Source organism: Dasypus novemcinctus, chromosome 23, assembly GCF_030445035.2.
Source record: "Dasypus novemcinctus isolate mDasNov1 chromosome 23, mDasNov1.1.hap2, whole genome shotgun sequence".
NCBI lineage: Eukaryota > Metazoa > Chordata > Mammalia > Cingulata > Dasypodidae > Dasypus > Dasypus novemcinctus.
This window is the reverse complement of record NC_080695.1, coordinates 71921756-71943798: the sequence shown is the minus strand read 5'-3', so window position 1 is coordinate 71943798 and position 22043 is coordinate 71921756. Positions and strand designations below refer to the sequence as shown.

General features: G+C 59.2%; 2 protein-coding genes across 15 annotated transcripts in view; one reads left to right on the top strand and one right to left on the bottom strand.

Annotated features, from left to right (window-relative positions):
* Positions 1–157: 157 nt before the first annotated feature.
* NTHL1 (nth like DNA glycosylase 1) lies at positions 158–5879 on the bottom strand. The gene is made up of 6 exons (XM_058286644.2): positions 5763–5879; positions 4559–4797; positions 3282–3452; positions 2470–2629; positions 456–561; positions 158–382 (listed from the first exon to the last, which is right to left on the bottom strand). The coding sequence occupies exons 1-6, from the start codon at positions 5830–5832 to the stop codon at positions 259–261; spliced, it is 870 nt and encodes a 289-aa protein (XP_058142627.1). The 5' UTR covers positions 5833–5879; the 3' UTR covers positions 158–258.
* Positions 5880–5883: 4 nt separating this feature from the next.
* The window catches only part of TSC2 (TSC complex subunit 2), a 37354-nt gene continuing 21194 nt past the window's right edge, over positions 5884–22043 (top strand). For 11 of the 14 annotated variants that reach the window (XR_011647243.1, XR_011647242.1, XR_011647241.1 and 8 more), the window contains exons 1-16: positions 5995–6091; positions 6537–6703; positions 7751–7837; positions 10028–10138; positions 10837–10981; positions 11889–12006; positions 12432–12480; positions 12823–12948; positions 13292–13365; positions 14534–14660; positions 15331–15474; positions 15704–15841; positions 16383–16486; positions 16820–16901; positions 18711–18866; positions 19320–19436. Coding sequence is in view for 8 of the 14 variants with exons in the window: in XM_058286638.1 (XP_058142621.1) it covers positions 6566–6703; positions 7751–7837; positions 10028–10138; positions 10837–10981; positions 11889–12006; positions 12432–12480; positions 12823–12948; positions 13292–13365; positions 14534–14660; positions 15331–15474; positions 15704–15841; positions 16383–16486; positions 16820–16901; positions 18711–18866; positions 19320–19436 (1716 nt within the window). In the remaining 6 variants the exon portion in view is untranslated. Of the gene's footprint in view, positions 6092–6536; positions 6704–7750; positions 7838–10027; positions 10139–10836; positions 10982–11888; positions 12007–12431; positions 12481–12822; positions 12949–13291; positions 13366–14533; positions 14661–15330; positions 15475–15703; positions 15842–16382; positions 16487–16819; positions 16902–18710; positions 18867–19319; positions 19437–22043 lie in introns of all 14 variants that reach the window. The other 3 variants (XM_058286637.2, XM_058286634.1, XM_058286640.1) reach the window with 3 other exon arrangements.

Here is a 22043-nt window from a genome sequence, read left to right as displayed (position 1 = left end):
CTGCAGCTGGCCCAGGCCCCAGGTGGCCCTTGCTGTCAGTCCCCCCAGCGCACGTGACTGTCGTGTCGACCCCAGACTCCCCGGCACTGGTGCATGTTCACAGCATGGAGTGGGCCTCCCAGCCTGCCCCGGTCACAGGACTCAGCCGGACAGCGAGCGCCACCCCAGCCTTTATTACGTGAGCTGCTGCCCTCCCAGCAGAGGGGCTGCCCGGATGCCCCAGGCTGGTCCCTGGCGCCAGGCCGAGGCCCCCGGCCCTCAGGAGCCATGGGCCGCAGGGCACAGGGCCCGGTTGAGGCAGGTCTGGCAACGGGGGCGGACGGGCAGGCAGGTCTGCTGGCCGAAGCCCACCAGCAGCCCGTTGATCTGGCCCCACAGCTCCCTGTGGGGGTGGGAGCCTGGTCAGTACCGAGGGAGGCAGGGAGGGAGGGAGGGGGGCCCGGCCCCCCCAGCACCTGGGCAGCCACTCCTCCAGGGCGGAGCGCGTCTCCTCCGGGGCCTTGGTCTCCCTCTTGGTCCACCGGAGCCGGTTGGCGATCCTGTGCACGTGGGTGTCCACCGCTGCCCAGAGACGGGGTGCCCGGTGAGCGCAGGGCCAGCCCCCTCCCAGCCCCTCCGCCCGCCCCCGGCCCACTGCCCAGACGCTCTCTGCAGAGCCCCCGCCCAGGCTCTTTCTCGCAGCCCTCAGGTCCTGGCTCTTGAGGGGCCCCACTGATCACCAGGGAGCAGGGTGGGTGGTCTGCTGTGGGGACAGGGCAGGATGGGGACGGGCACGCGGTGCTGGAAGGCCCTCCCACTGGCCGACCGAGTGGTGCTCCCCAACCCGGGCCCGCCGCAGTGGGTGGCGCTGGAGCCCACCCCCACCTTCCTCCCTCTGGTCTACTCAGCCCTGGCCGTGACCCCCGGGCCCGGGGCCCTCGCTCTGGGCTCCCCTCCGCCAGCAGCCACAGCGGGCTGGATAGGGTGCACGTCTGAGGGCCGCACCCGCTGGCCTCTTATGAGGCACCCACAGCGGTCAGACCGGGAACAGGCTCTCCCACCTCGAGGCAGGGGCAGGCAAGGTTCCAACCCCAAGCACACTCGAGCCTGCTGCCTCCCCGCGCGACAGCCTAGCCCCAGCTCTCTGCCCTGTTCCGGACCCCAAGGTGAGGCTGGCCAAGGAGCCGGCCATGCAGCACCAGCGCGAGGCCCCTCCTGGTGTGTAGGGGCGAGGTCACCACCCGTGCAGCCTGCACCTGCCACCACAGCTGTCGGGGACAGAGCAGGGACCTGGCCATGCTCTGCTCCCGCTGCCCCGGCCGGCCGAAACCCCGGCCCTGCCGTGGCCCCTGGTGGCTGCCAAAGAGCACATGACCCCACACCACTGCCTGGAAAAAGGCTCGGTCCCTCCACCCCGGGGGCCGGGCAGAGCAGAGGCCGGAGGCCACGGGCTGCCCCTCGCCCTGCTCAGGTCACATCCCAGGCAGTCCCCGCATCGGGGCGGCCAGCAAGAGTGACCGCTCCAACAGCCAGTCCCACAGTCGCCGTCCGGGAAGGGGCAGTGCTGACGGAGGGCTGCTCGCTGGGACCCCCTGGGGGCGGGGTGGCTGTGCCCACGCTGCCCGCCCTCGCGTCCACAGCTCCCAAGGCGCCGTCTCCAGCCACGGGCAGGGCCCCTTACCCCAGGCCTACCCGGCCTGCAGATCAGCTCAAGGGCCCTGAGAGCGGGCGTGGTGCTGGCCCAGAGGAAGGAGGTGCTGCTGCCGGCCTGCAGGGCGCTCCTCTCCAGCCTCGTGGGGTGGCCCCCACTGCTGGCTCCCTGCCCATCCCAGGCCCCTGCCGGGGGCCCAGAGAAACACCGAGGAGGGAGCTCTACTTTTTGAGCCTGGTGGGTGTCCCGGCCCCACTGTGTGAAGTTCTGGGAGAAAGCAATCCCCCTGTACCCTGAGCACTGGCAAAAGGTTCTGGGAAGGCCTGGCCAGGACCTCCCCAACCTCCCCTCCTCCGTGCCGCCTGCCCTCCCAGTGCCCCCGCATCTGCCCCAGTCCCAGCCCAGACCCTCAGGCTCATGGTTACACCAGCCTCGCGGCTGTGCAGCCCGATCCCTCCTGCCGGGAACAGCAGCCCCTCAAGGGGTTTCCCCAGAGGCCCAGGCCTGCCAGGCTCAGCGGTGCCCACACGGCCCCCACCAGTGCTCAAACAGGCCCCTGTGAGGTGAGCTGTCAGCTCCGCCCTCTTGCTGCCCCTGTGCCCACAGCCCGGGCACCTCCAGGGCCCCTCGCAGGGCCCCGTGCCCGCAGGTGCTTGGCCACCAGGAGTGCCTGCTGTGCGTGTGCTTCTCTGGCTGGAGCGGGGGACTCGCTCGGTACGGGAGCACCCTTCCCCCCTGAGCTGGGTCACGGGTGAGGAACCTGAAGTTGGGGCCGTGGTCATGGGGACACGGGGACCGAGAGCAGCCAGCCCCTCCCTCCCAGGCTGCAGGCCACTCACCGATGCCCGACACGGTGCCCCAGGCCACGGCCATGGCCAGGTGGGCCATCTTGGGCCCGACGCCCGGCAGCGCCACCAGCTCTGCCACGGAGGCCGGGATGTCCCCGCCGTAGCGCTGCTGCAGGATAGCACTGGTCTGCTTGATGTACTTCACCTTGCTCTGGAAGACCGGGAGGGGTTGTCAGCCCGAGGGCAGGGAGCCTGGCCTGGTCTATGGCACCTGGGCGCATGTGTCTACAGCCAGGGACCCAGGCCGGCCTGCACCCGCCCTGGCCAATGTGACGTGGGGGTCCAGGCTTAGACCAGGGCAGCTAAGAAGGCCACCCCCAGGGCTGGGCTTGTAGCACCCGGGCCTCTGGGAAGGAAGGCTGGAGCCCGGGGCACCCCTGCTAGCTGGTGGGGCACCTGGGGGTTCCAAGCCTGTGTCCCAGCAGGGGTCTCGATAAATACCTATTGATAAACCCAGGGAGGCTGCAGATAAACAAAGCGAAGGGCGTGGGGTGGGCCTCGACCAGAAAGGGCAGGGCAGGCACTGGCGGGAGCCGGGAGCAGCCAGCTGGGTGGCGAGGAGGGGAAGGAAGGGGCGGGAGGCAAACAGGAAGGGCCAGGCCGCTCTGAGGCCTGGGCTCCTGGCCGGGCTCCCCACGTGCTGATCGGTGGGTGGGGTTGGGGGCTCCAGTGAGAGCATGCGCCCGGGCCCCCGAGGCCACAGCTGCCTGAGCCCTACGGCCCCAGCCCTGGCCTGGCTGCCCCCCGGGCTCCTGAGGTCCCCCCTGGACCAGCATCATCCTGGCCTTGGGGGCAGCGCTCACCCTCCAGAAGCCCACGGGGTAAATGAGTGCACCCAGCGTGCTGTCGTCCATCTGCAGGACGCTGTCCACCGACAGGCCCCGGGCCCGCAGCCGCTGCATGGCGCCCGCTGTCACCTGGTCTTTGGTCTGGCTGGAGAGCATCAGTGAGAGCAGCACCTGGTACCTCCGCACCTGCGTGCAGAGTGACCGTCACCGGGGGGGGCGAGCCCAGGGCCCTTGGTCAAGCCCTTTGCCCGCCTCTACCCCTTACCCTGGGCAAGGTATGGGGTGCTGCCTCCCACCCCCCGGGGCCAGTGGGCTGTGCTGTCTGGCTTGGGCCAGTTTTGCCCTCTGCGACACAGGCCGACAGCAGCAGTTGGTGCTGGTTATTGGTAGGAGAGACGGTCTGTAAAGTTGCTGTGAATGCTGAATTAGCAAAGCCTGAACCACTGCTCCTCCGAAAACACGGGGTGAGCTTCTGTGAGCCTCTGGTCACGTTTTCATCGACACGTAATCTTGCTTTGTGTGCTCGTTTAACGGCACCCTGTTTCACGTTATCACAGCCGTGCGGCCATGTGCCTGAAGGAAGCTGAGCTGACACTGGCGTGTTGTCCAGGAGGCAGCCCACAGCCTGCTTGTCCTTCGGGACACTACATGCCACTTTGGCACTCTGCTCAGGGACCACTTTAAGCAGCAAAGTCACCACTGAAAAGCACGAGACTGTGAGAGTTGCAGCACCAGGAAGACCCCAAAAAAGATGCTTATTTGCAAGATGAGCGGTGCCCCACCTGGAAACATGCATGCTGGGCAATTCAAATTTTTCACCAGTCTCGCGTGTCCTTAGGTGACTGCCAAAGTGTCACAATGATTTGGAGTCCCACCTACATTGTAGCAGATCCAAGATCCATGACCGATGAAGATCCACCAACCTCACAGCACTCAACTACTCCTGGCTCCAGCTCTTATCCTTACCGCTTTGTGAAAGACAACGATGCCCACTGTACAGAGATGCAAACAGGCCCCGGGAGGCACTTACCCAAATCGCCCTGCTAAGCAGGAGGAGAGTTGGGATTGGAACTCGGGCTGGCCTGAGGCCCCAGAATCCTGACTGGGGAAGCACGAGGAACCCTCCCTCCCTCAGCAAACAGCAGTGCATGGCCCGACGCAGTACTACCTGGTAGTAAGCACGGCCACAAGGAGACAGGTGTGCTGTGCAGAGTGCTGGGGCCCCAGGTTTGGTCTGCAGAGAGCAGGCACCTCGTTGAGGGGGTCACCCAGGCAGATGGGTCCCCACCTACCTTTGGAGGTGCACTGGGGTCGTAGCAGTGCTCGGCTCCCAGCTGGTCCACAGGTGCATCTTTCTCACTCCTCATCGTGCGGATGTTCGCCAGCTGCTGCCGCCAGTCTCGGGGCTCCCAGCCCGCCACCGTGAGGGGCTGAGCCCCCTCGCCGTCCTCCCTGTCCGCAGCCTCGTAGGCCACATGCAGTCTCTGTGTCGTCCGCTGCTGCTTCACGGGTCTGTGGCTTTCCCTGCCTTCTGCAAAAAGTGCCACTCGGTCCCTTCAGCTGGAGCCACAGCTGAGGGAAGGGCATGGGTGTCATTCTAGCTGCTGCCTCGCCCTTCTCTCTCTTGCTCGAGATCTACCACCTGAGGGGAGGCCCGGATCTCTGCAGCCTTCCTCATGGCACTGCCCGCCCATCATCCACGTGAATTAGCACGAGGGCTCTAGCAGCAGCCTCTGCCCTGGTGTCCCCTGATCTATTCTCTATGCTGACTCAGAAAGAACTTCCTAACACCCAAACTGGGCCGTGTCACTTTGTTTAAAATTCCTCATTGGCTTCTGTTTGTACCAATAAAGACCTCCAAGTGCTATCCTGCCATCAGAGCTCCTACCACACGTGCCTGGCACCATCACCTGCCCCAGCTCCTCCTGCCATGCCTCTCTCCCCGTGGGTATCCTTATCTGGACTGCCCCTGGGATTCTTGGGACCTAAGGACTCCCCCTGTAAACAATTCTGTGGCTCTCCTGGCTTACTAAGGGCGGGGCCGGGTCCCAGGCAGCGGCAGGTCTCCTAGCGGGCACAGGACGCTCTCGGTCACTACAGGATTACAAGCAAGTGACCGGCCAACGGTGGTGCATCCCCTTTGCTGTTTTCTCTTAGAGGCACCCTGTGACAGGGAGAGGGGATGTCTGCCCAGGGGGTGTGCTCTGCGCTTCACCTCTCTGACAGAGAGGAAGCCATGGGAACAGAGATGCTGGCCCGGGAGGAGTCTCCGCGGGGAGGCTGGTGGCACGTGGAGAACTTTCTTGCTCAGGACAAGAGTGGGGGCGGTGGGAGCACCCGGAACCCAGGCCCTGCCCGACCCCTGCCCCTGAGTCCCGGGTACAGAGCGCGGGCGGCGGGGCCCGGGGAGCCGCCGGGCTGCCCAGCCCGGTCTCCTCTCCCGCAGGACCCCTTCCCCGCCTGTCCACCCATGCCCCGGCCCGGGCGCGGCGCTACCTGCAGCCGCCGCCGGCGCACACGCCCGCAGCCCGACCCCCCGCCCGCGGCTGCGGCTGCGGGTCAGCATCCTCACGCCCGCTGCGACCGTGCCCGACTCCCGCGAAACGCGGCTCCCGGCGGCCCTCGCGGCCGCGCCACGTGACCCAGCAACCCGCCCAGCCAGTCTGCCCCGGGACGGCCCAGAACTACGCCTCCCGGCAAGCCTCGCGGCTGCCCGGCCCTCGGAGCGCTACCGGAAGTGCAGGCCGCGCTTCCGGCCGGGGCTCGGGCCGGCGGTGTGGGCGGTTCTCGGGGCCCGCGGCCCGACGGAGACGGGCGCGGCGCGGGTGAGTGGCTGGCGGAGGGGGCGGGGAGGGTGCGGTGAGTCGGATCCGCAGGGTTGCGGGCGCCCGGAGCTCCAGGCCCTCCTTGGGTTTAAGTCAGCGCGGGTGCGAGGGGTCCCCTGCCGCAGGCGTCCTCTGTCACCTCCTCCTCCGAATCGGGAGAAGAGAGGTGACAAACGTCAGGGCGCCCTGGACCCGCAGCGGCTGCCGCCCCCTCCCCCCGCAGCTTGTCAGGTGCGGGGCGGCCGTCTGCAAGCAGCACCGGGCTCGGGCAGAGCCGGGAGTTAACGGTTCCCAGGTTCATTTCTGGCCTGGGCAGCCTGGCCTGGCTGAGTCCCCCAGGGGCCGTCGGAGGATGGGTTATGCCCACCTGGGAGTCTTGGGACAGGAGGATAGCCCGGTGGGCGGAGCTCTTCCTCAGGTCTCTATTCCCACTTCCTCTGCACAGAGGAGTCCTCTGGTGTCCCCCTGCCCACCATGGCCAAGCCGACAAGCAAAGACTCAGGCTTGAAAGAGAAGTTCAAGACTCTGCTGGGACTGGGGACTCCCAGGCCCAACCCCAGGTCTGCAGAGGGCAGACAGACGGAGTTTGTCATCACGGCTGACATCCTGAGAGTGAGTGAGCTGCCTGCGTCTCCTCGGCCAGCCTAGGGGGAGGCGTCAGGAGGGCTCGGTTTGGTCTGTCACCAGGTACTGTGGGAGGTGGGTTACTGCTGACCGCTTACCGTGGAGGCTCACGTGCCCTTCGTTTGGAGACTTGAGGAAGGCTTGGGCCAGAACCTTGAAGAGTATCCAGACACTGACTTAAGAAGGCCCTTTTTACCTGTGTGGCCTGAACCCTGTCTCCACAGGTTAGGGATGATGGCAAGGCATTAAGTAGGTTCTTTGTGTTTGAGTCCTCCTGTTGCAGGCCTGGTACCATGCTTTGCCCATAAATCGACCACACTTCTAAAGTTTCCTATTTGGAAACAACCCAGATGTCCATCAATGGACGGAACGTAAACGAAATGTCCATTCCTACCATGGGATGGTACTCAGTCATAAAAATGAATCACGGTCTGCTTTATGCTGCAATGAGGATGAACTTCGAAAACATGATGCTCAGTGAAAAGCCAAGCACAAAAGATCACGTATTACGTGATTCCATTTATACGAAACGTCCACATAGGCAAATCCATAGAGACAGAAAGTAGCCTAGTGGCTGCCAGGGGCTGGGGGAGGGGAAATGGGGAGTAACTGCTAATGGGGATGGATTCTTCTTGGGATGATGAAAATATTCTGGAATGAGATAGTGATGATGGTTATACAACCTTGCACATGTGGTAAAAACCACTGAGTCATAGATTTAAAACAGTTAAAACGGTACATTTGCTATTATGCAAGTTTTATCTCAATTAAAAGAAAAAAATTCAGTCACGGGAAGAAAAATTATGCAAGTTTTACCTCAATTAAAAGAAAAAAATTCAGTCACAGGAAGAAAAAGTTGCCCATGCTCATTCTGCAAAAGGGAGCAGTGGAAGTAGTAAGCACATTGGCGAGTCCCGTTACGAGTCTCTCGTCTTGGAAAACGCTGTACAGAGCTCAGGGTGTTTTGTACTTAGTAGTTAAGGAGACCCCTTGTCTGAACACTGGCCCCTTTTTTGTCTTTTCACCTTCCTCTAGGAGCTGAGTGTCGAGTGTGGCCTGAACAATCGCATCCGGGTGATAGGGCAGATCTGCGAGGTAGCAAAAACTAAGAAATTTGAAGAGGTGAGTTTGGCCCAGTTGGGCTCCTGGAGCGAATGTGTGCAGGCTGTTTGAAAGCCTGAGTTTGCTCATTCCAGGAACACTGCTGACAGTTAACTGAGTTAATGAGATTTGTACCTTTTCAGGAAAACATAACTTTCATCTTAGTATTGGGGAAGCTTCTGGAAACATATGAGCACAACCCCGAGGGAGCACTCACTTGGGGGGCAGAGAGCCAAGGGATGCAGGCTTTTCTAGCAGATTCCAGAAAGCATTTGCAGTAATTTACAAAGAAAGCATGGTTATTTGTCCTCTGGCGTTTTAAATTGGGGGAAGGAAATAAAGGAGGGTCAGGAGCAAGTGTTGTTTCACAGAGAACAGTACAGGGCATACTGCCTCTTTGCCTTTTGTGAGAGGTAATTGGTCGGTAGTATTGAATTACCTCATGTGTGTGTCTATTTATTTTATTTATGTATTTATGTTTGAGGTACCGGGGCTGAGGATTGAATCCTGGATCTGGTATGTGGGAACCGGTGCTCAAGCACTGAGCTTCCATGTATTTATCTTGGCCACATATTCCAGACTCTCTTCTGATGTCCTGTGGACAGAGTTGGGGAACTGTCATCCTGGGGGTGTAGTAGTTGCTGGTTGAGCCCCTCAAGGCTCTGTCCAAGCCCTGGCCAGTGGTTTTGTGAGTGGCTCAGGAAGAGGTGGGTGTCATGCCTAGCGGGTTCAGATGGCACGAAGCTTAGGGGGAGTGTGACCATTAACTATTGTTTTTGGTGGTTTATCTGAGACATACAAGTTGTTTTGCCAAAAAAGGATAAATGTAAAACTAGGTGGTCGTGTCCAGAAAGTTGCCTGTGCAAGTTCAGAGAGGGGAGCTGTGGCCAAGCACCCGTGATGGAGAGAAGACAAGTGGACCTGAGGCTGCGGTTGTCTGAGGATGCAGTGTCGGTGTGTTGTGGCTGCCAGAAGCCACTGTAGGGGAAGTGGGTGTGGCTGAAGTGATAGGGCTTCTGCCTACCATATGGGAGGACCCGGGTTCGATCTCTGGGGCCTCCTGGTGAAAAAGAAGAGAAAGCATGCCTGCATAGCGAGCCAGTTCCAGTGCAGCAAGCCGAGTGCCCGCGCAAGTGCCTGCGTGGCAAGCCAGTGCCTGCGCTAGTGAGTCCCGCACGAAGATGATGATACAACAAAAAAAGAGAGACAAAGGGGAGAGTCATGGTGAATCACAGCAGAAACCAGGAACTGCGATGGCACAATTGACGGAATCTCTCTACATCAGAGGTCCCCAGGATCGAATCCCAGTAAATCCTAGAGGAGAAATATGAGAAGAGGAGACCAAAAAAGACAAATAAGTACAGAAGATCACAAAGTGAATGGACACAGACAATAAGAACAGCAGGGCAGGGGAAAGGGAGGAGAAGAAGAAGAAATAAAAGAAGGAAAGAAGCCACTGTAGGCTCTTTTTACGTCGGCAGGACTGTAGATGGGGTGAGGGAGTTGAGGGTTCCAGTGTGTCCCAAGCTGGTCAGACACCTCTAAGAGGAATGGCCATTTTAGGCCCCATCCTAAGAGATGCGGGTCCAGGAAAGAGTGGTCTGCAGTTGTGGGTGAAGGAAGTTAGCGTGGAGAAGGTAAGGTGGCAGGAGAGCCAGTGCAGATGTGTGTGAATGCAGCTGGTTGAGGGCAGCTGTAGGAAGCAGGACTGGCTTCCCCACGGCGTGGGTGGCAGTTGGTTAGGGGGAGCCATGGAGTAGACTCACATGTGGAGATCTTCCTCAGCGGGGAGAGCCAGGCAGCAGAGGCGGGGCAGGCGCATGGCACCTGGGGCTGGCGGGAGTGAGCAGAGCCAAGCCACAGAATGGGATTTCTGGGTCAGGCTGCAGGCCAGGAACCACCGTGGTGCCTTTGGGCCTGAGACTTTTCTGGCAACTGCTCCCACCTGAGTCCATGCAGGCTCTAGTGGGCTCTCCTGGTCCTGGGAGAAGCCAAGATGCCCCTGCCGGCCTGTCTGCTCTCCCTCCCCCCAGCCTGTGCTTGGCTCGTGGGCTGTTGAGGAACACGAGACATAGGCGCTAGAGGCTCAGATTCTAAGGCAGAAGAGCCCGTTGTTCTGTCCTTTGCTCAGTGTGCTGCCCCTCAGGCTGGGGGCCAGGGGCCTGGGACACAGCCTGTACCCTAATTACTGTTCCTCTTTGCCGGTGGCAGCATGCGGTGGAAGCCCTCTGGAAGGCAGTGGCAGACCTGCTGCAGCCAGAGAGGCCGCCAGAGGCCCGGCACGCAGTGCTGGCTCTCCTCAAGGCCATCGTGCAGGGCCAGGTAAGGGGGCGGCCTGTGCCAGAGGTGAGGACTGAGGTGGGCTGTGCGTGTGATGCACGGCTCCTGCCGTGCCACGCTTGGATTTGCCTTCAGGGTGGTGGGGGCAGTGCACGGAGCAGCCTAATGGTTCACAGGATCTGGAACTAGGCTCCAGTGGGTGTCCCGAGAGTGCCTCACATCAGTGTGACCCTGGGCCTGTCCCTGGAGGCCTTGAGCCTCCGCTCCCCTCTCGTAGATGAGGGGTGGTGACCATCCTCCTCTGGGAGGTTTTGAGGCTCAGGGGGAGTAATTCATATGGGGCTGGGGGCACTTCCTGTCATCACCCGGCTCCTGGTAGCCTCGGGGCCATTACCCCACACTCCACCTTAACTCACTGCACTCTTGCCACGCTGGCCTCTGTTGCCCTGGCCCGCCGACACCGCTCACCAGACCTGCCTAGAGGCTCCCAACCCAATCAGCCGCTCTCGTCTCGTTCACACAGAAGCCGAGCCTCGGAGGTGCCACACACGTTGGATGGCTAGTGTACCTGGCCCTTGCCCTTGGCCTTCTGGTGTCCCTGGCTCCTCTGGGGGAGAAGGAGGGTCCTAGCGTTGGGGTCTTGGCTCCCAGTATAGTTCTTGGACCTTTTAGCAGCTGCTTGGGAAGCACGAGCAGCTGTGAGATCTGGCCGACTGCTGACCCCAGGCTTTTGTCTTTAGGGGGAACGCTTGGGGGTCCTCAGAGCCCTCTTCTTCAAGGTCATCAAGGACTACCCCTTGAATGCAGACCTCCACGAGCGGCTGGAGGTGTTCAAGGCCCTCACAGACAACGGGAAGCACATAACCTACTTGGAAGAAGAGCTGGGTGGGTGCCGCGCAGGGTGTGAGGTTTCGCTGGCCTTGGCGATGGAATTTAATCTGGGATGACAGCGTGGGAAGGAGGCCGGGGCAGGGCCCAGTTCACAGGAGGACCTGCCCGCTGGCGTCGGCCCAGGCTTTCTTGGGAGCTTGTTAAGAATGCCGGCTTCCCTCCAGGATTATCGGCCCTGAATCCCTGGGCGAGGGGCCCCATGTGCACGTTGAGCAGGCAGGAAGCGGCCAAGGCCCCTCGCTGGAACGGGTGCTGCCCTGGCCTCCCAGGCCAGCCCCTTCCCAGAGGGCCTGCATTTTCTTGGGGGCAGGGCTCCCTCAGCTGTGTCTTCCTCCTTGCCCCTCATTGCCCCAGGCGCAAGTTGTCACTGTGCTGACCTCCTAGCCCGTCCCTTGGCTCCCCTTTCCTCCACCATCCCGGGGGTCAGGTTCCCTAGTTTTTAAGAGGTTGTAGCATGGCTTGTGGGAGGAGGGTGAGGACAAAGAAGTACCTCTGACTTGGGAGTCGCTGACCCTTTGCCCAGAATTAGGTCTCGGGTTTGGCATGCCTCCCAGGCAGGTCCAGAGGGGGTGCTGTTCTCGGGTTTTCTAAGATTTGCCTGGCAGCTGCGTGCGCACTTGCTTTACCTTCAAGAGAGTCTCTGGGCTGGGCCGGGAGTCTGCCCCAGCCAGCCAACTTCGTGCCTGAAGTCCGGGGCCAGGGGGCCAGGGGGAAGGGCATGCATGCAGACCCCTCGGCGCTGCCTGGGTGACTTCTGAGTGTTCGTGGCATGGCCTGCTGGTCAGCACGGGGGCCCGATGAGCCTGGTTCCTGGCAGTTAGGGGGATTTGGATGTGGTTTCTTGGTGTGGGGTGAGTCGGATCCTGCTCCCATGCAAACTGCTCTGTTTCCACTCTCCCAGCCGAGTTTGTCCTGCAGTGGATGGACGTCGGCCTGTCCTCGGAATTCCTGCTGGTGCTCCTGAACTTGATCAAGTTCAACAGCTGTTATCTCGACGAGTACATCGCCTCGATGGTTCAGTAAGATCAGAGCTTACCTAGCTTTGTGCTGACGACGGTCCCGCTGTCTTAGTTCTTAGGTTCAGGCAGCTGTAAACCGTGATGGGAAAGTCGACGTGCGTCTAGCCCCCTGCCGCAACCTGACGCGTTGAGGCTTGACTCAGTTTTTCTCTTCTAACAATCTTAAGTTGCCTATTTTTCTCGTCATAACTTTTGGAGAAATTCTATGAAATCCATGAGGGTGGGGACTTTTTTCTTGTTCATGCTAAACACTCAGCCCCAAGAACAGGGTGTTCAGGACAGGCCCCCAGTATTTGCTGGGGGAATTGATCCTAAGGAAGGGTGAGCTCTTGGGTTCACTGACGGTGTGTGGAGGACTGCGAGCGGAGTGCGCGCTCGGCCCTGTGGGCTGCGTGGCCTGCTCTCAGGCGCTGCTTCCTCCCCAGCATGATCTGCCTGCTGTGCATCCGGACGGCATCCTCCGTGGACATCGAGGTCAGGACCGCCTCGCAGGGGATGGCTCCTTCCACCCTCACTCTGGGAGGCGGGGGGGGCGGCGCAGGGGACCGGGGCCTGAGGCTGGAGCCTGTTGGCTGCGGCCGTGCTGCTTGCCTGTCCTGAGTCCAGGAGCTGCCCCTAGAAGGAAGGGCGGTGGGACCGTCTCTGCCACAGGCTTAAGTTCAAGGGGCAGTGGCAGGGCCAGGGCTGGCTCCGTAGGTGGCTGTTTTGGCGGTGGGGGAGAGGTGGCTGTCATTGACCCTCAGAGCTGGAAGGGAACTGTGGCCCCAGTGGTGAGAGTCAGCAAGGCTGGTGTGACCCTGCTCCCGTCCCCACCAGGTGTCCCTGCAGGTGTTAGATGCTGTGGTCTGCTACAATTGCCTGCCCGCCGAGAGCCTCCCCCTGTTCATTGTCACCCTGTGCCGCACGGTCAATGTCAAGGAGCTCTGCGAGCCCTGCTGGAAGGTGGGGTTCTGAGACTGCTGTCCTGGAAAGTTCTTCCCAGGATGAGGGTCTGAGCCCGGCCATGGACGGGACAAGGGCCATCTTGTCTTCAGTGAATGGCCATCTGATTCTCGGAACAGCCAGACAATGGCCCATTTGAGGGGAGCTGGGGGCATTTTCCCCGGCGGCTGAGCTGAGGTCAGGGTTTTGGTTGTGTTTGGAGCGCTCTGCTGCCTCTGTGTCAGGGAGCAGAGGCGCCGCTGGAGACGTTGGGGCTGGGTCATGGGGAGCAGGTGGAGCGGCTGGCGGTGGGACCCTGGGGCACGTCTGCCCAGCCCTGATGCTGCTGCGCTCTGCCTCCCAGCTGATGCGCAACCTCCTGGGAACCCACCTGGGCCACAGCGCCATCTACAACATGTGCCGCATCATGGAGGACAGGTGAGGGCGGGTGGGGCCCAGGTGCTTGGGCCAGCTGCCCTGAGGCCCTCTGGGGGAGGCGGGCTTGTGCTGGCTCTCCCCTGCCTAGCCTGGGCCCACTGGGGGGTTTTCTGTTCCTTTGGGTGGCTGTGGGGGCTTTTGCTGACGATGGAGCCTGAGTCTTAGGGAGGTGATCTCCAGCTCTTGCCTTCACTTGTCGATAAACAAGAACCTCCGAAACGGAGCTCACCGTCACCCTCCCCAGCCTTGACTTCTTCCAGTGTGGCTGCCTCATTGCTTGCCCTGCCACGTGGGCCAAACCCGAGGTGCTGGCCTTGCCGTCTCTCTCGTCCCAGCCCCCGCAGCCAGCCCACTCCAAGCTCTCTGGTTTCCCTGGGGAAGGCTCAGCTCCGTCGGCTTCCCCAGCTCTCCCACCCCGTTCCCCTGCTGCTCCCCATCAGCTCGCCACCCCGCTGGCCTCTCCCACTCTTGCCCTCCTGAATTCATTCCTCACCCACGCTAAGGGAACCTTTAGGAACACACAGCTGACCACGACATCCTTTGTGTCAAACACAGTGCTCCCGAGTCTCTGCACTGTGGAACCTGGGCCATCTGCCTTGGCCGCAGGGCCCTCTGTCCCCTCACCTGCACCCCTCCTGCCCCGCTGTTTCCCTTTGCTGAGGAGCTCTTCCCCCACCCTCCCTGGCTTACCCCAGTGCTCCTAGAGCACTGGCACGGCCCCAAGTGCCGGGCCTCCCTGGTAGGTTGGTTCTCCCCCTTAGCTTCATTCTTAAGCTGAGAGTTTACACCTGCTTAGGTGATGCCTCGACTCGTGTCCATCTCCCACTATACCATAAGCAGCCTGAGGCCAGGGGCCTTCTCTCCTGTTCACGCAGCACCCCGAGCATCTAGCTGTAGCCCACAGCACACAGCAAGGCCAACAGCTATTAGCTCTCGACTGGTCGAGTAGCTCAGTTAGCTGCAGCTGGCCTTTGTCCCCCTGCCCAGCCCCTGTCCCCTTGCCCAGTTTCACCTTGACCCATAAGCACAGGGACGTTATGGGGGCAGCAGTGGAGGGGAGCTGCTGGGAGCCAGGCCCCCCTTGGGCTCTGATGTGTCCTCGCGTGCCTGCGGGCAGACCTGGGCCATGGCCCTGCCCACGGTTTGTCTTGCTGCGGGACGCTTTCAGGGCCTACATGGAGGACGCGCCGCTGCTGAGAGGGGCCGTGTTCTTCGTGGGCATGGCCCTCTGGGGAGCCCACAGACTCTATTCGCTCAAGAACTCGCCGACCTCCGTGCTGCCGTCATTTTACGAGGTAACGCCCTCTCTGCGCTGCCCTGCTGCAGCGGGATCGGAAGTCAGGCTCCGTAGACGGGGCTGAGGTGGCACTCCCCGTCACTTGCTTATCCCCTGGGGAATAAGGTTTTCTCAGAGAACTTGATAGGTTATGAGTATCGGCTTGCACTGGTTGGCGTTAGCACTGCTCACAGGTGCCCCTTGAGTCGTGACCCTCCTGCCGTTGGTGGTTTTGCCTCGTGAGCCGATAACCTTGCCCTCTCCCTAGAGCCGCGCTCCAGGGTTCCAGAGTGCGCCCGTGCGCGTTCTCCCTTAGTCCCCGTGGCGCATTCGTGCCTGGGAGGTCCCACTGCACCCACAGCCCCTGGTCTGCTGCTCTGCCTGCTTAGTCCCCTCTTGGGGGTGGTGGAGGGCAGCGTCCTTGACTCTGAGCCCAGCACTTCAGAGTTGATGGTTTGGCCAAGCAGGCTCTTTGGAGACTGTCTCGGGGCCCTTTTTGGGTCCCAGCCGACTAGGGCAGAGTAGACAGCACCCACCTGGGCTCCTGCAGGAGGACGTCGGTGGCCGTGAATTGGGCGGGAGTGCCGCCCACTCAGGCGCTTTGCCCCCAGCCCTGAGGGAGGCCAGGGTGGGCTTCCCTCCTGCAGGGTGAGGCGGTGACTCCCATGTGGCCCGGCCTTCTGTTCCAGGCCATGACCTGCCCAAACGAAGTGGTGTCCTACGAGATAGTGCTGTCCATCACCAGACTCATCAAGAAGTACCGGAAGGAGCTCCAGGCCGTGACGTGGGACATCCTGCTGAACATCATCGAACGTCTGCTTCAGCAGCTGCAGGTCGGGGAGTGTGGGCGCAGGGAGGGCTGAGGGCCGTCGTGTGTGGGCGTGAGCAAGGATGTGCCAGTGCGGGGGTGTAGGGGCATGGACACTGGCACGGACATGGAAGTGCACACGCGTGGGTGTTCGTGTATGTGTGCATGCGTGCTGCTCCTTTGGAGTTGAGGGTCCTGACGTGGGGTCCTGCAGGACGCGAGCTGCCTTGACTCTGCCCTTCTTTGCGTGGCAGAGCCTGGAGAGCCCAGAGCTCAGCACCATCGTCCACGACTTGCTCACCACAGTGGAGGAGCTCTGTGATCAGAACGAGTTCCACGGCTCCCAGGAGAGATACTTTGCGCTCGTGGAGCGGTGTGCGGACCAGAGACCTGTAAGGCCTCTCCTTGTGGCGAGTCTTCAGCTCTCGGGCAGGAGTGGTGTGGGCAGGCCAGCAGGCCTCAGCTTGGCTCTGGGGAGCCCTGGCTGTCCTGAGAGCCCTGGCTGTGTGCAGCTGAAACAGTTTTCCATGCATTTCCCCCAGGGCTGGGGGGGCTCCTACCCTCCTGGGGTGCTTCCTCCCATGGGGCAGGCTGCCAGGTGCCGGCGAGCCGAGCGAACGGGGGTCTGCAGATGAGCACGGCGCCGGCCTGACCACTAACTTCCTGCCCCTGTGTGGGGAAGGTGCTGGCCCAACCCTGGGGATTTGTTCCTCAGCGTCCCTGTTCCTCAGGCAGACGGTCTTTTTCCCAGGGCTGTTTCTTGCTGGAGCCTTGTTGCTGCTGGCAGAGCCTTTTGTTCACGGCTCCCCAAATGGCCTTGGGACAGCTGCACTTACCTAGCAGGCCCAGTGGTCCTAGCTCGATGGCACGGGGCATGTTCATAGACCTCTAGAGGGCGAAACGGCTGATACCCAGCCATCCCTTCCTTGGCAGGAGTCTTCCCTCTTAAACCTGATATCCTACAGAGCTCAGTCAATCCACCCAGCGAAGGATGGCTGGATCCAGAACTTGCAGTCACTGATGGAGAGGTTCTTCAGGTGGGGAGGCTGGCCCCTGGATGCGCCACGAGTCAGGGCTTTGCTTTTTGATTCTGGAAAGGAACGGTTCTGGTTGGGTACAGGACGTCCTGTTTTCCGGGAGGGCCACGTTCTCTCAGGACACATTGGGTTGGCTGCCTCCTACAGGTGGCTGACCACCCGGGCAGATGGCGTCTCTGAGGACAGAGCGCCCGCGGCCCCTTGGCCCAGCTCTCGGTCTGGATGGCGATGAGCCGGGGCCTGGGGGGGTCCACGGGGCGGGGCTGGCCCTTGCCTGGGCTCCTGCGGTGGGCCCAGCCGGGTCACCTCACAGTGGCCCACCCCCACCCCCAGGAACGAGTCCCGCAGTGCCGTGCGGATCAAGGTGCTGGACGTCCTGTCCTTTGTGCTGCTCATCAACAGGCAGTTCTACGAGGTGTGTGTACATCGGGGCTGCAGCATCCGGGGGTCCCTGTGTGCTGAGGGCAGCTCTGAGCTGTGCAGGGTGGGACTCGGCCAAGGAGGCCCCTGCGGCCCCGCCTCAGCTGTGCCCACGCTGCAGCAGAGCCTGGGGTGTGCCGCACCCTCCTGTGCCCCTCTGAAGAGGGCTGGCCTGGGCTTCTTGCTCACTTATTAGTGGATTGATCCTGTGGTGCCCTTGCCAGGCCCCGTGCTGGGCGGGAGCAGGGAGTCTCCTGTGAGGAGCTCCGGCCGGCTGCCACCTCAGTGCAGGAGCCTTGGAAGAACAGGCGCAGTGTTCAGAATGGAGTCGTTCGTGGGCTGCGGGCTTTTTCTTTTCTTTTCTTTTTTTTTTTTTTTTAATATTTATTTATTATTATTATTTTTAATTACATTAAAAAAAATATATGAGGTCCCATTCAACCCCACCGCCCCCGCCCCCCACTCCCCCCACAGCAACACTCTCTCCCATCATCGTGATACATCCATTGCACCTGGTAAGTTCATCTCTGAGCATCACTGCACCCCATAGTCAATGGTCCACATCATAGCCCAGACTCTCTCACGTTCCATCCAGTGGGCCCTGGGGGGATCTACAGTGTCCTGTAATTGTCCGTGAAGCACTATCCAGGACAACTCCACGTCCCGAAAACGCCTCCACATCTCATCTCTTCCTCCCGTTCCCCACACCCAGCAGCCCCCATGGCTACCATTCCCACACCCATTCCACATTTTCTCTGTGGACATTGGATTGGTTGTGTCCATTGCACACCTATGTCAAGTGAGGGCTTAGATTGCACATGGGTACTGGATGCACTCTTCCCGCTTCTAGTTGTAGACACTCTAGGCTCCATGTTGTGGTGGTTGACCTTCTTCAAGTCCATGTTAGCTGAGTGGAGTAAGTCCAATAAGTCAAAGTATAGGAGCTGAAGTCTGTTGAGGCTCTGGGAGGGCTTTTTATTTTCATGCTCACATTTGCCCTCGGGCCCCAGCCTGGTTGCCAGCCGCTGGGGGTGGTCCCAGGCTTGGCCGGGACGCTCTGCTTCCCATTTCTCCTCCAGTCCTTCCTTTGCTGGCTGGTTGCCTTCTCAGATCTGCTAGTGGGTCTCCCTTCTGGGAGATGCTGTCAGCCTCTGACGTACCTTCCCTTTTGGTACCTCCGGGGCCGCCTCTCGTACAGCCGTGCCTGCCTTCCTGGGGCTCCAGGGCCCTGCCTGCCTCTCCCACCCTCTCCGCCTTCCCTTTCCCTGGACCACCCTCTCTCAATCTCTGTCTGTCAGAATCCTGTTCTCCTTCCAAGTGCCCGTCAATGCCACCTCTTCCATGAGGCCCCTTGGGGGTCTTTGGCCACTCCTGCCTTTTGAGTGTCTGAAGAACCACTCCTCTCCCAATTACGGTCTATTTTATCTTGTGTCTTCCTCATTGTGCTCTGAATCTCCCCAACACACACAAACACCAAGAGCTGTCTACTTGAAGACACTTTCCACTGTGATGCTGAATAACAGCAATGCACCTTTGCCTCGCCTGGGGACGTGTGGGCTTAGGGGGCCCGGGTGTGTGCCAGGCCCCTTAGAGCAGTCCCGTTCTTCTGCACTGAGGGGTGGAGCTCTGACTCGGGGCTCAGTGGACACCAACCCAGCCCTGCTGCAGGTTTTCTGAACTCCTGAGTAACACCTCAGCTGTTTTTAAATGGAAGCCTTCAGGACTTTAAAATGGCTTTGAAAATGGGCTCCCTCATTTGGGCCAGACCCCTCACTCCACGTTTTCAACTTGTGCCCTGGTACAGGAGGAGCTGATTAACTCGGTGGTCATCTCACAGCTTGCTCACATTCCCGAGGATAAAGATCACCAGGTCCGCAAGCTGGCCACCCAGCTGCTGGTGGACCTGGCTGAAGGCTGCCACACCCACCACTTCAACAGTCTGCTTGATATCATCGAAAAAGTGAGAGCCGCTGGGTCCTGGGGATGCAGCCCTGTGGGCAGAAACGTCCTTGATCCTGAGACACAGGCTGCAGCCCGTTGTCTGCAGAGGCAGGGCCTCCCTCCTCACGGGGCAGGCAGTGTTGGCAGACCCTCAGCCTGGCTCCTGGCCCCAAGGGCCAGGAAGTCGGTGCCAGCCTGTCCGTGGGAGCTGGCCTGGCCTCCCAGACATGGGCACTAGAGCCTCGAGCGGGGGTGGGCTTGGGTCCGTTGTCCTCTGTACGTAGCTGGCAGTATTTTGTTTAATTTTGAAAAGGATTGCCATGTCTGAACAGTCCCTCAGGTGCACGAGGAGCATCTTTGTTTCGGGAAGTAAAGGAGAACGTCTTCCTTGGTGGGTTGGGTTACAGACCTGACAGTTGCTGCTGCAGAAACCCAGGAGTGGGGATTTAAACCCAGTCCTTCTTTTTCAAAGGTGATCTCCCGCTCCCTCTCTCCAACTCCCGAGCTGGAAGAAAGAGATGTGTCCGCATCCTCGGCCTCCTTGGAGGATGTGAAGACCGCCGTCCTGGGGCTCCTGGTCATCCTCCAGGTGGGTGTGGGACCTCAGCATGTGGCCGCTGCTGCCCACTGCCTGTGTCTTCCTGGAGCTGTGAGCTCGAGGGACAGATCTCCTGGAAGCCGGGCTTTCCCTGAGGGCCGTAGAGGCCTGGTGGTCAGGATGGGGTGGCCTGGGAGTGCTCCTGACTCCTCCAGTCACCACTGGTGACCGCATGTGACTCCCCAGGGAGAGCTGGGGTGGCCCTGGCTGTCATGATGGTCCGTGTCTGGAGGAGGTGCCCCGGGATGGTCCCATTGCGAGCCAGTTTGTACGGAGATGCTGCTGAGCAGTGCTACCTGCCGGGACTGTCGTCATGGCTGCTGGGACCGGAAGGGGCACCCCTTCTCTCCCTAAATTTTTCAATTGTGGACTTTTTTTTTTAAGATTTATTTTATTTATTTATTCCCCCTCTTGCAGCTCGTTCCTTTTCTTTTGCTTCTCTTCTCTGTGCCCATTCACTGCACATTTTTTCTATATCTGCTTGTCTCCCTTTTGTTGTGTCATCTTGTGGTGCCAGCTCTCTGCGCGCACGGACCGTCAGCTCTCTGTGGTGCAGGGCCAGCTTTGCCTTCACAAGGAGGCCCTGGGACGTGAACCCCGAGCCTCCCATATGGTAGACAGGAGCCCAGCTGATTGAGCCACAGCCGCTTCCCTCTATTGTGGACTTCTATATAAATGGAATCATACGGAATTTGTCTTTTTCTAGTTGGTTTCTTTGATTCAGCATAATGTTTTCAAAGTTCATGCTGCAGCATGTGTCAGGTAGCACCTCGTTCCCATTTATGCTGAGTGGTGCTCCCTCGGTGGCTGAGCCACCTTTAGTCCGTTCATCTGTTGGTGGACACTTAACCTTGTTTCCCCCGCCTGGGTACCGTGGACCAGGCAGCAGGAGCATTCGTGTACATATTTTTGTGTGGATGTATTTGGAGTGTCAGGAGTAGATTTGCTGGTTTGAATTGTCTGATAAACTGTCAAGACTGTTTTGCGAACCCCTGTACCATTTTACATCCCTTCAGCAGCGTATGCGGGCTCCGGTTTCTCCACATCCTCGCCAATGCTCACTGGTCTGTTTTTTGATTATGGCTCTTCTGGCAGTGTGAAGTGGAATCTTGTGGTTTTGATTTGCATTTCCTTTACTAATGATTTTTAGCGTCATTTTGTCTGCTTATTGGCCATTTGTCTATCTTCGTAGGAGAAATGTCTGTTCACGTCCTTTGCCCATTTTTAAAGTGGGTTGTCTTTTTATTATTTTAAGAGTTCTTTATATATTGTGATACAAATTCCTTATCCTTATAATCTGCAAAACTTTTCTCCCATTCTGTGAGCTGTCTTTTTACTTGCTTGATGGTTTTTTTTTAAAGCATAAAAGTTATTTTTTCTCTTCTTGCTCATGCTCACGGTGTCATGTCTAAGAGTCCTTTGCCGTGCTCAAGGTCATGACGATTTACCTCTCTGTTTTCTTCTAAGAGTTTTACCATTTTAGTTTTAACATTTGTGTCTTCCACCCATTTTGAGCTAATTTTTGTATATGGTGTGGGGTAGGGACCCAACTTCATTCTTTTTCACGTGATTGCCCAGTTGTTGAAAAGACTGCTCTTCTTGCATAGCATGATCGGGTCACCCTTGTCACAGGTTAGTTGACCGTAGATCTCTGGGTTTATTTTTCAACCCTCAGTTCTCCCACTGGTCTGTACCTGATCTTCTGCCAGGGTCACGCAGCCTTGGTCACTGTTGCTTCGTAGTAAGGTTTGAAATTGGGAGGAGTAAGTGCTCCTGCTTTGTTCGTCTTTCTCAAGGTTGTTTATGTTATTTTGGGTCCCTTGTAATTCCATATGAACTTTAGAATCAGCTTGTCAGTTTCTACAAAGAAGTCGGCTAGGATTCTGATAGGAAGTATGTGCCACCTTGGGATCCTGTCTTAACTGTGCTGTGTCTTCGGGGCCAGGAGCATGGGAGGTGTTCCATTATTTAGATCTTCTGTAAGTTTTTTCAACAATGTTTTCTTACTTTGCTAAAAACTACTGGAAGCAGTATTCCAGAAGTGGGTTAGCCTTTCCAGTGGTGTCCCCTGCATAGGGGAGCCCCACACGTGGGGAGTGCGCCCTGTAAGGAGAGCTGCCCAGCGTGAAAGAAAGTGCAGCCTGCCCAGGAATGGCACCGCACACACGGAGAGCTGACAGGGCAGGATGATGCAATGGGGGAACGATGACACAGATTCCCAGTATCACTGATAAGGCCGTGAGTGTGCAAATCATGGCACCACCAGGAGAGCCTCCTTCCTCGAGCGGCAGCTGTGGGCGGTCGGACCGTGACAGGCCTGCTCGTGTCTCCCCTCTTCTCCCGGCCTCGCTGCTCTCTGCTTCTGGCTCCTGGGGCCCTCTCTCGGTGTCTGGGCTCCTCTCTGTCTCTGCAGCTTTTCTTTTTGTATCTGGTCCTTTTATTCCTCTGTTTAGAAAGGACTCGAGTAAAAGAATGAAGACCCATCCTGGGTCCTGCGACCTAATCAAAAGCCTTTTATTGAAATAATTTAATCAAAAGGTCCCAACTACAGTAGATTTACACACACAGGAATGAATTACCTTTAAGAACAGAATTTTC

What these genes read in the sequence shown, in the direction of transcription:
- NTHL1 (XM_058286644.2), bottom strand. Translation starts at nt 5,832, where the DNA reads ATGCTGACCCGCAGCCGCAGCCGCGGGCGGGGGGTCGGGCTGCGGGCG. An exon ending in TGCGCCGGCGGCGGCTGCAG is followed by an intron (nt 4,798 to 5,762) that starts GTAGCGCCGCGC and finishes CACTTTTTGCAG; the next exon opens with AAGGCAGGGAAAGCCACAGA. An exon ending in ACCCCGTGGGCTTCTGGAGG is followed by an intron (nt 2,630 to 3,281) that starts GTGAGCGCTGCC and finishes CCGGTCTTCCAG; the next exon opens with AGCAAGGTGAAGTACATCAA.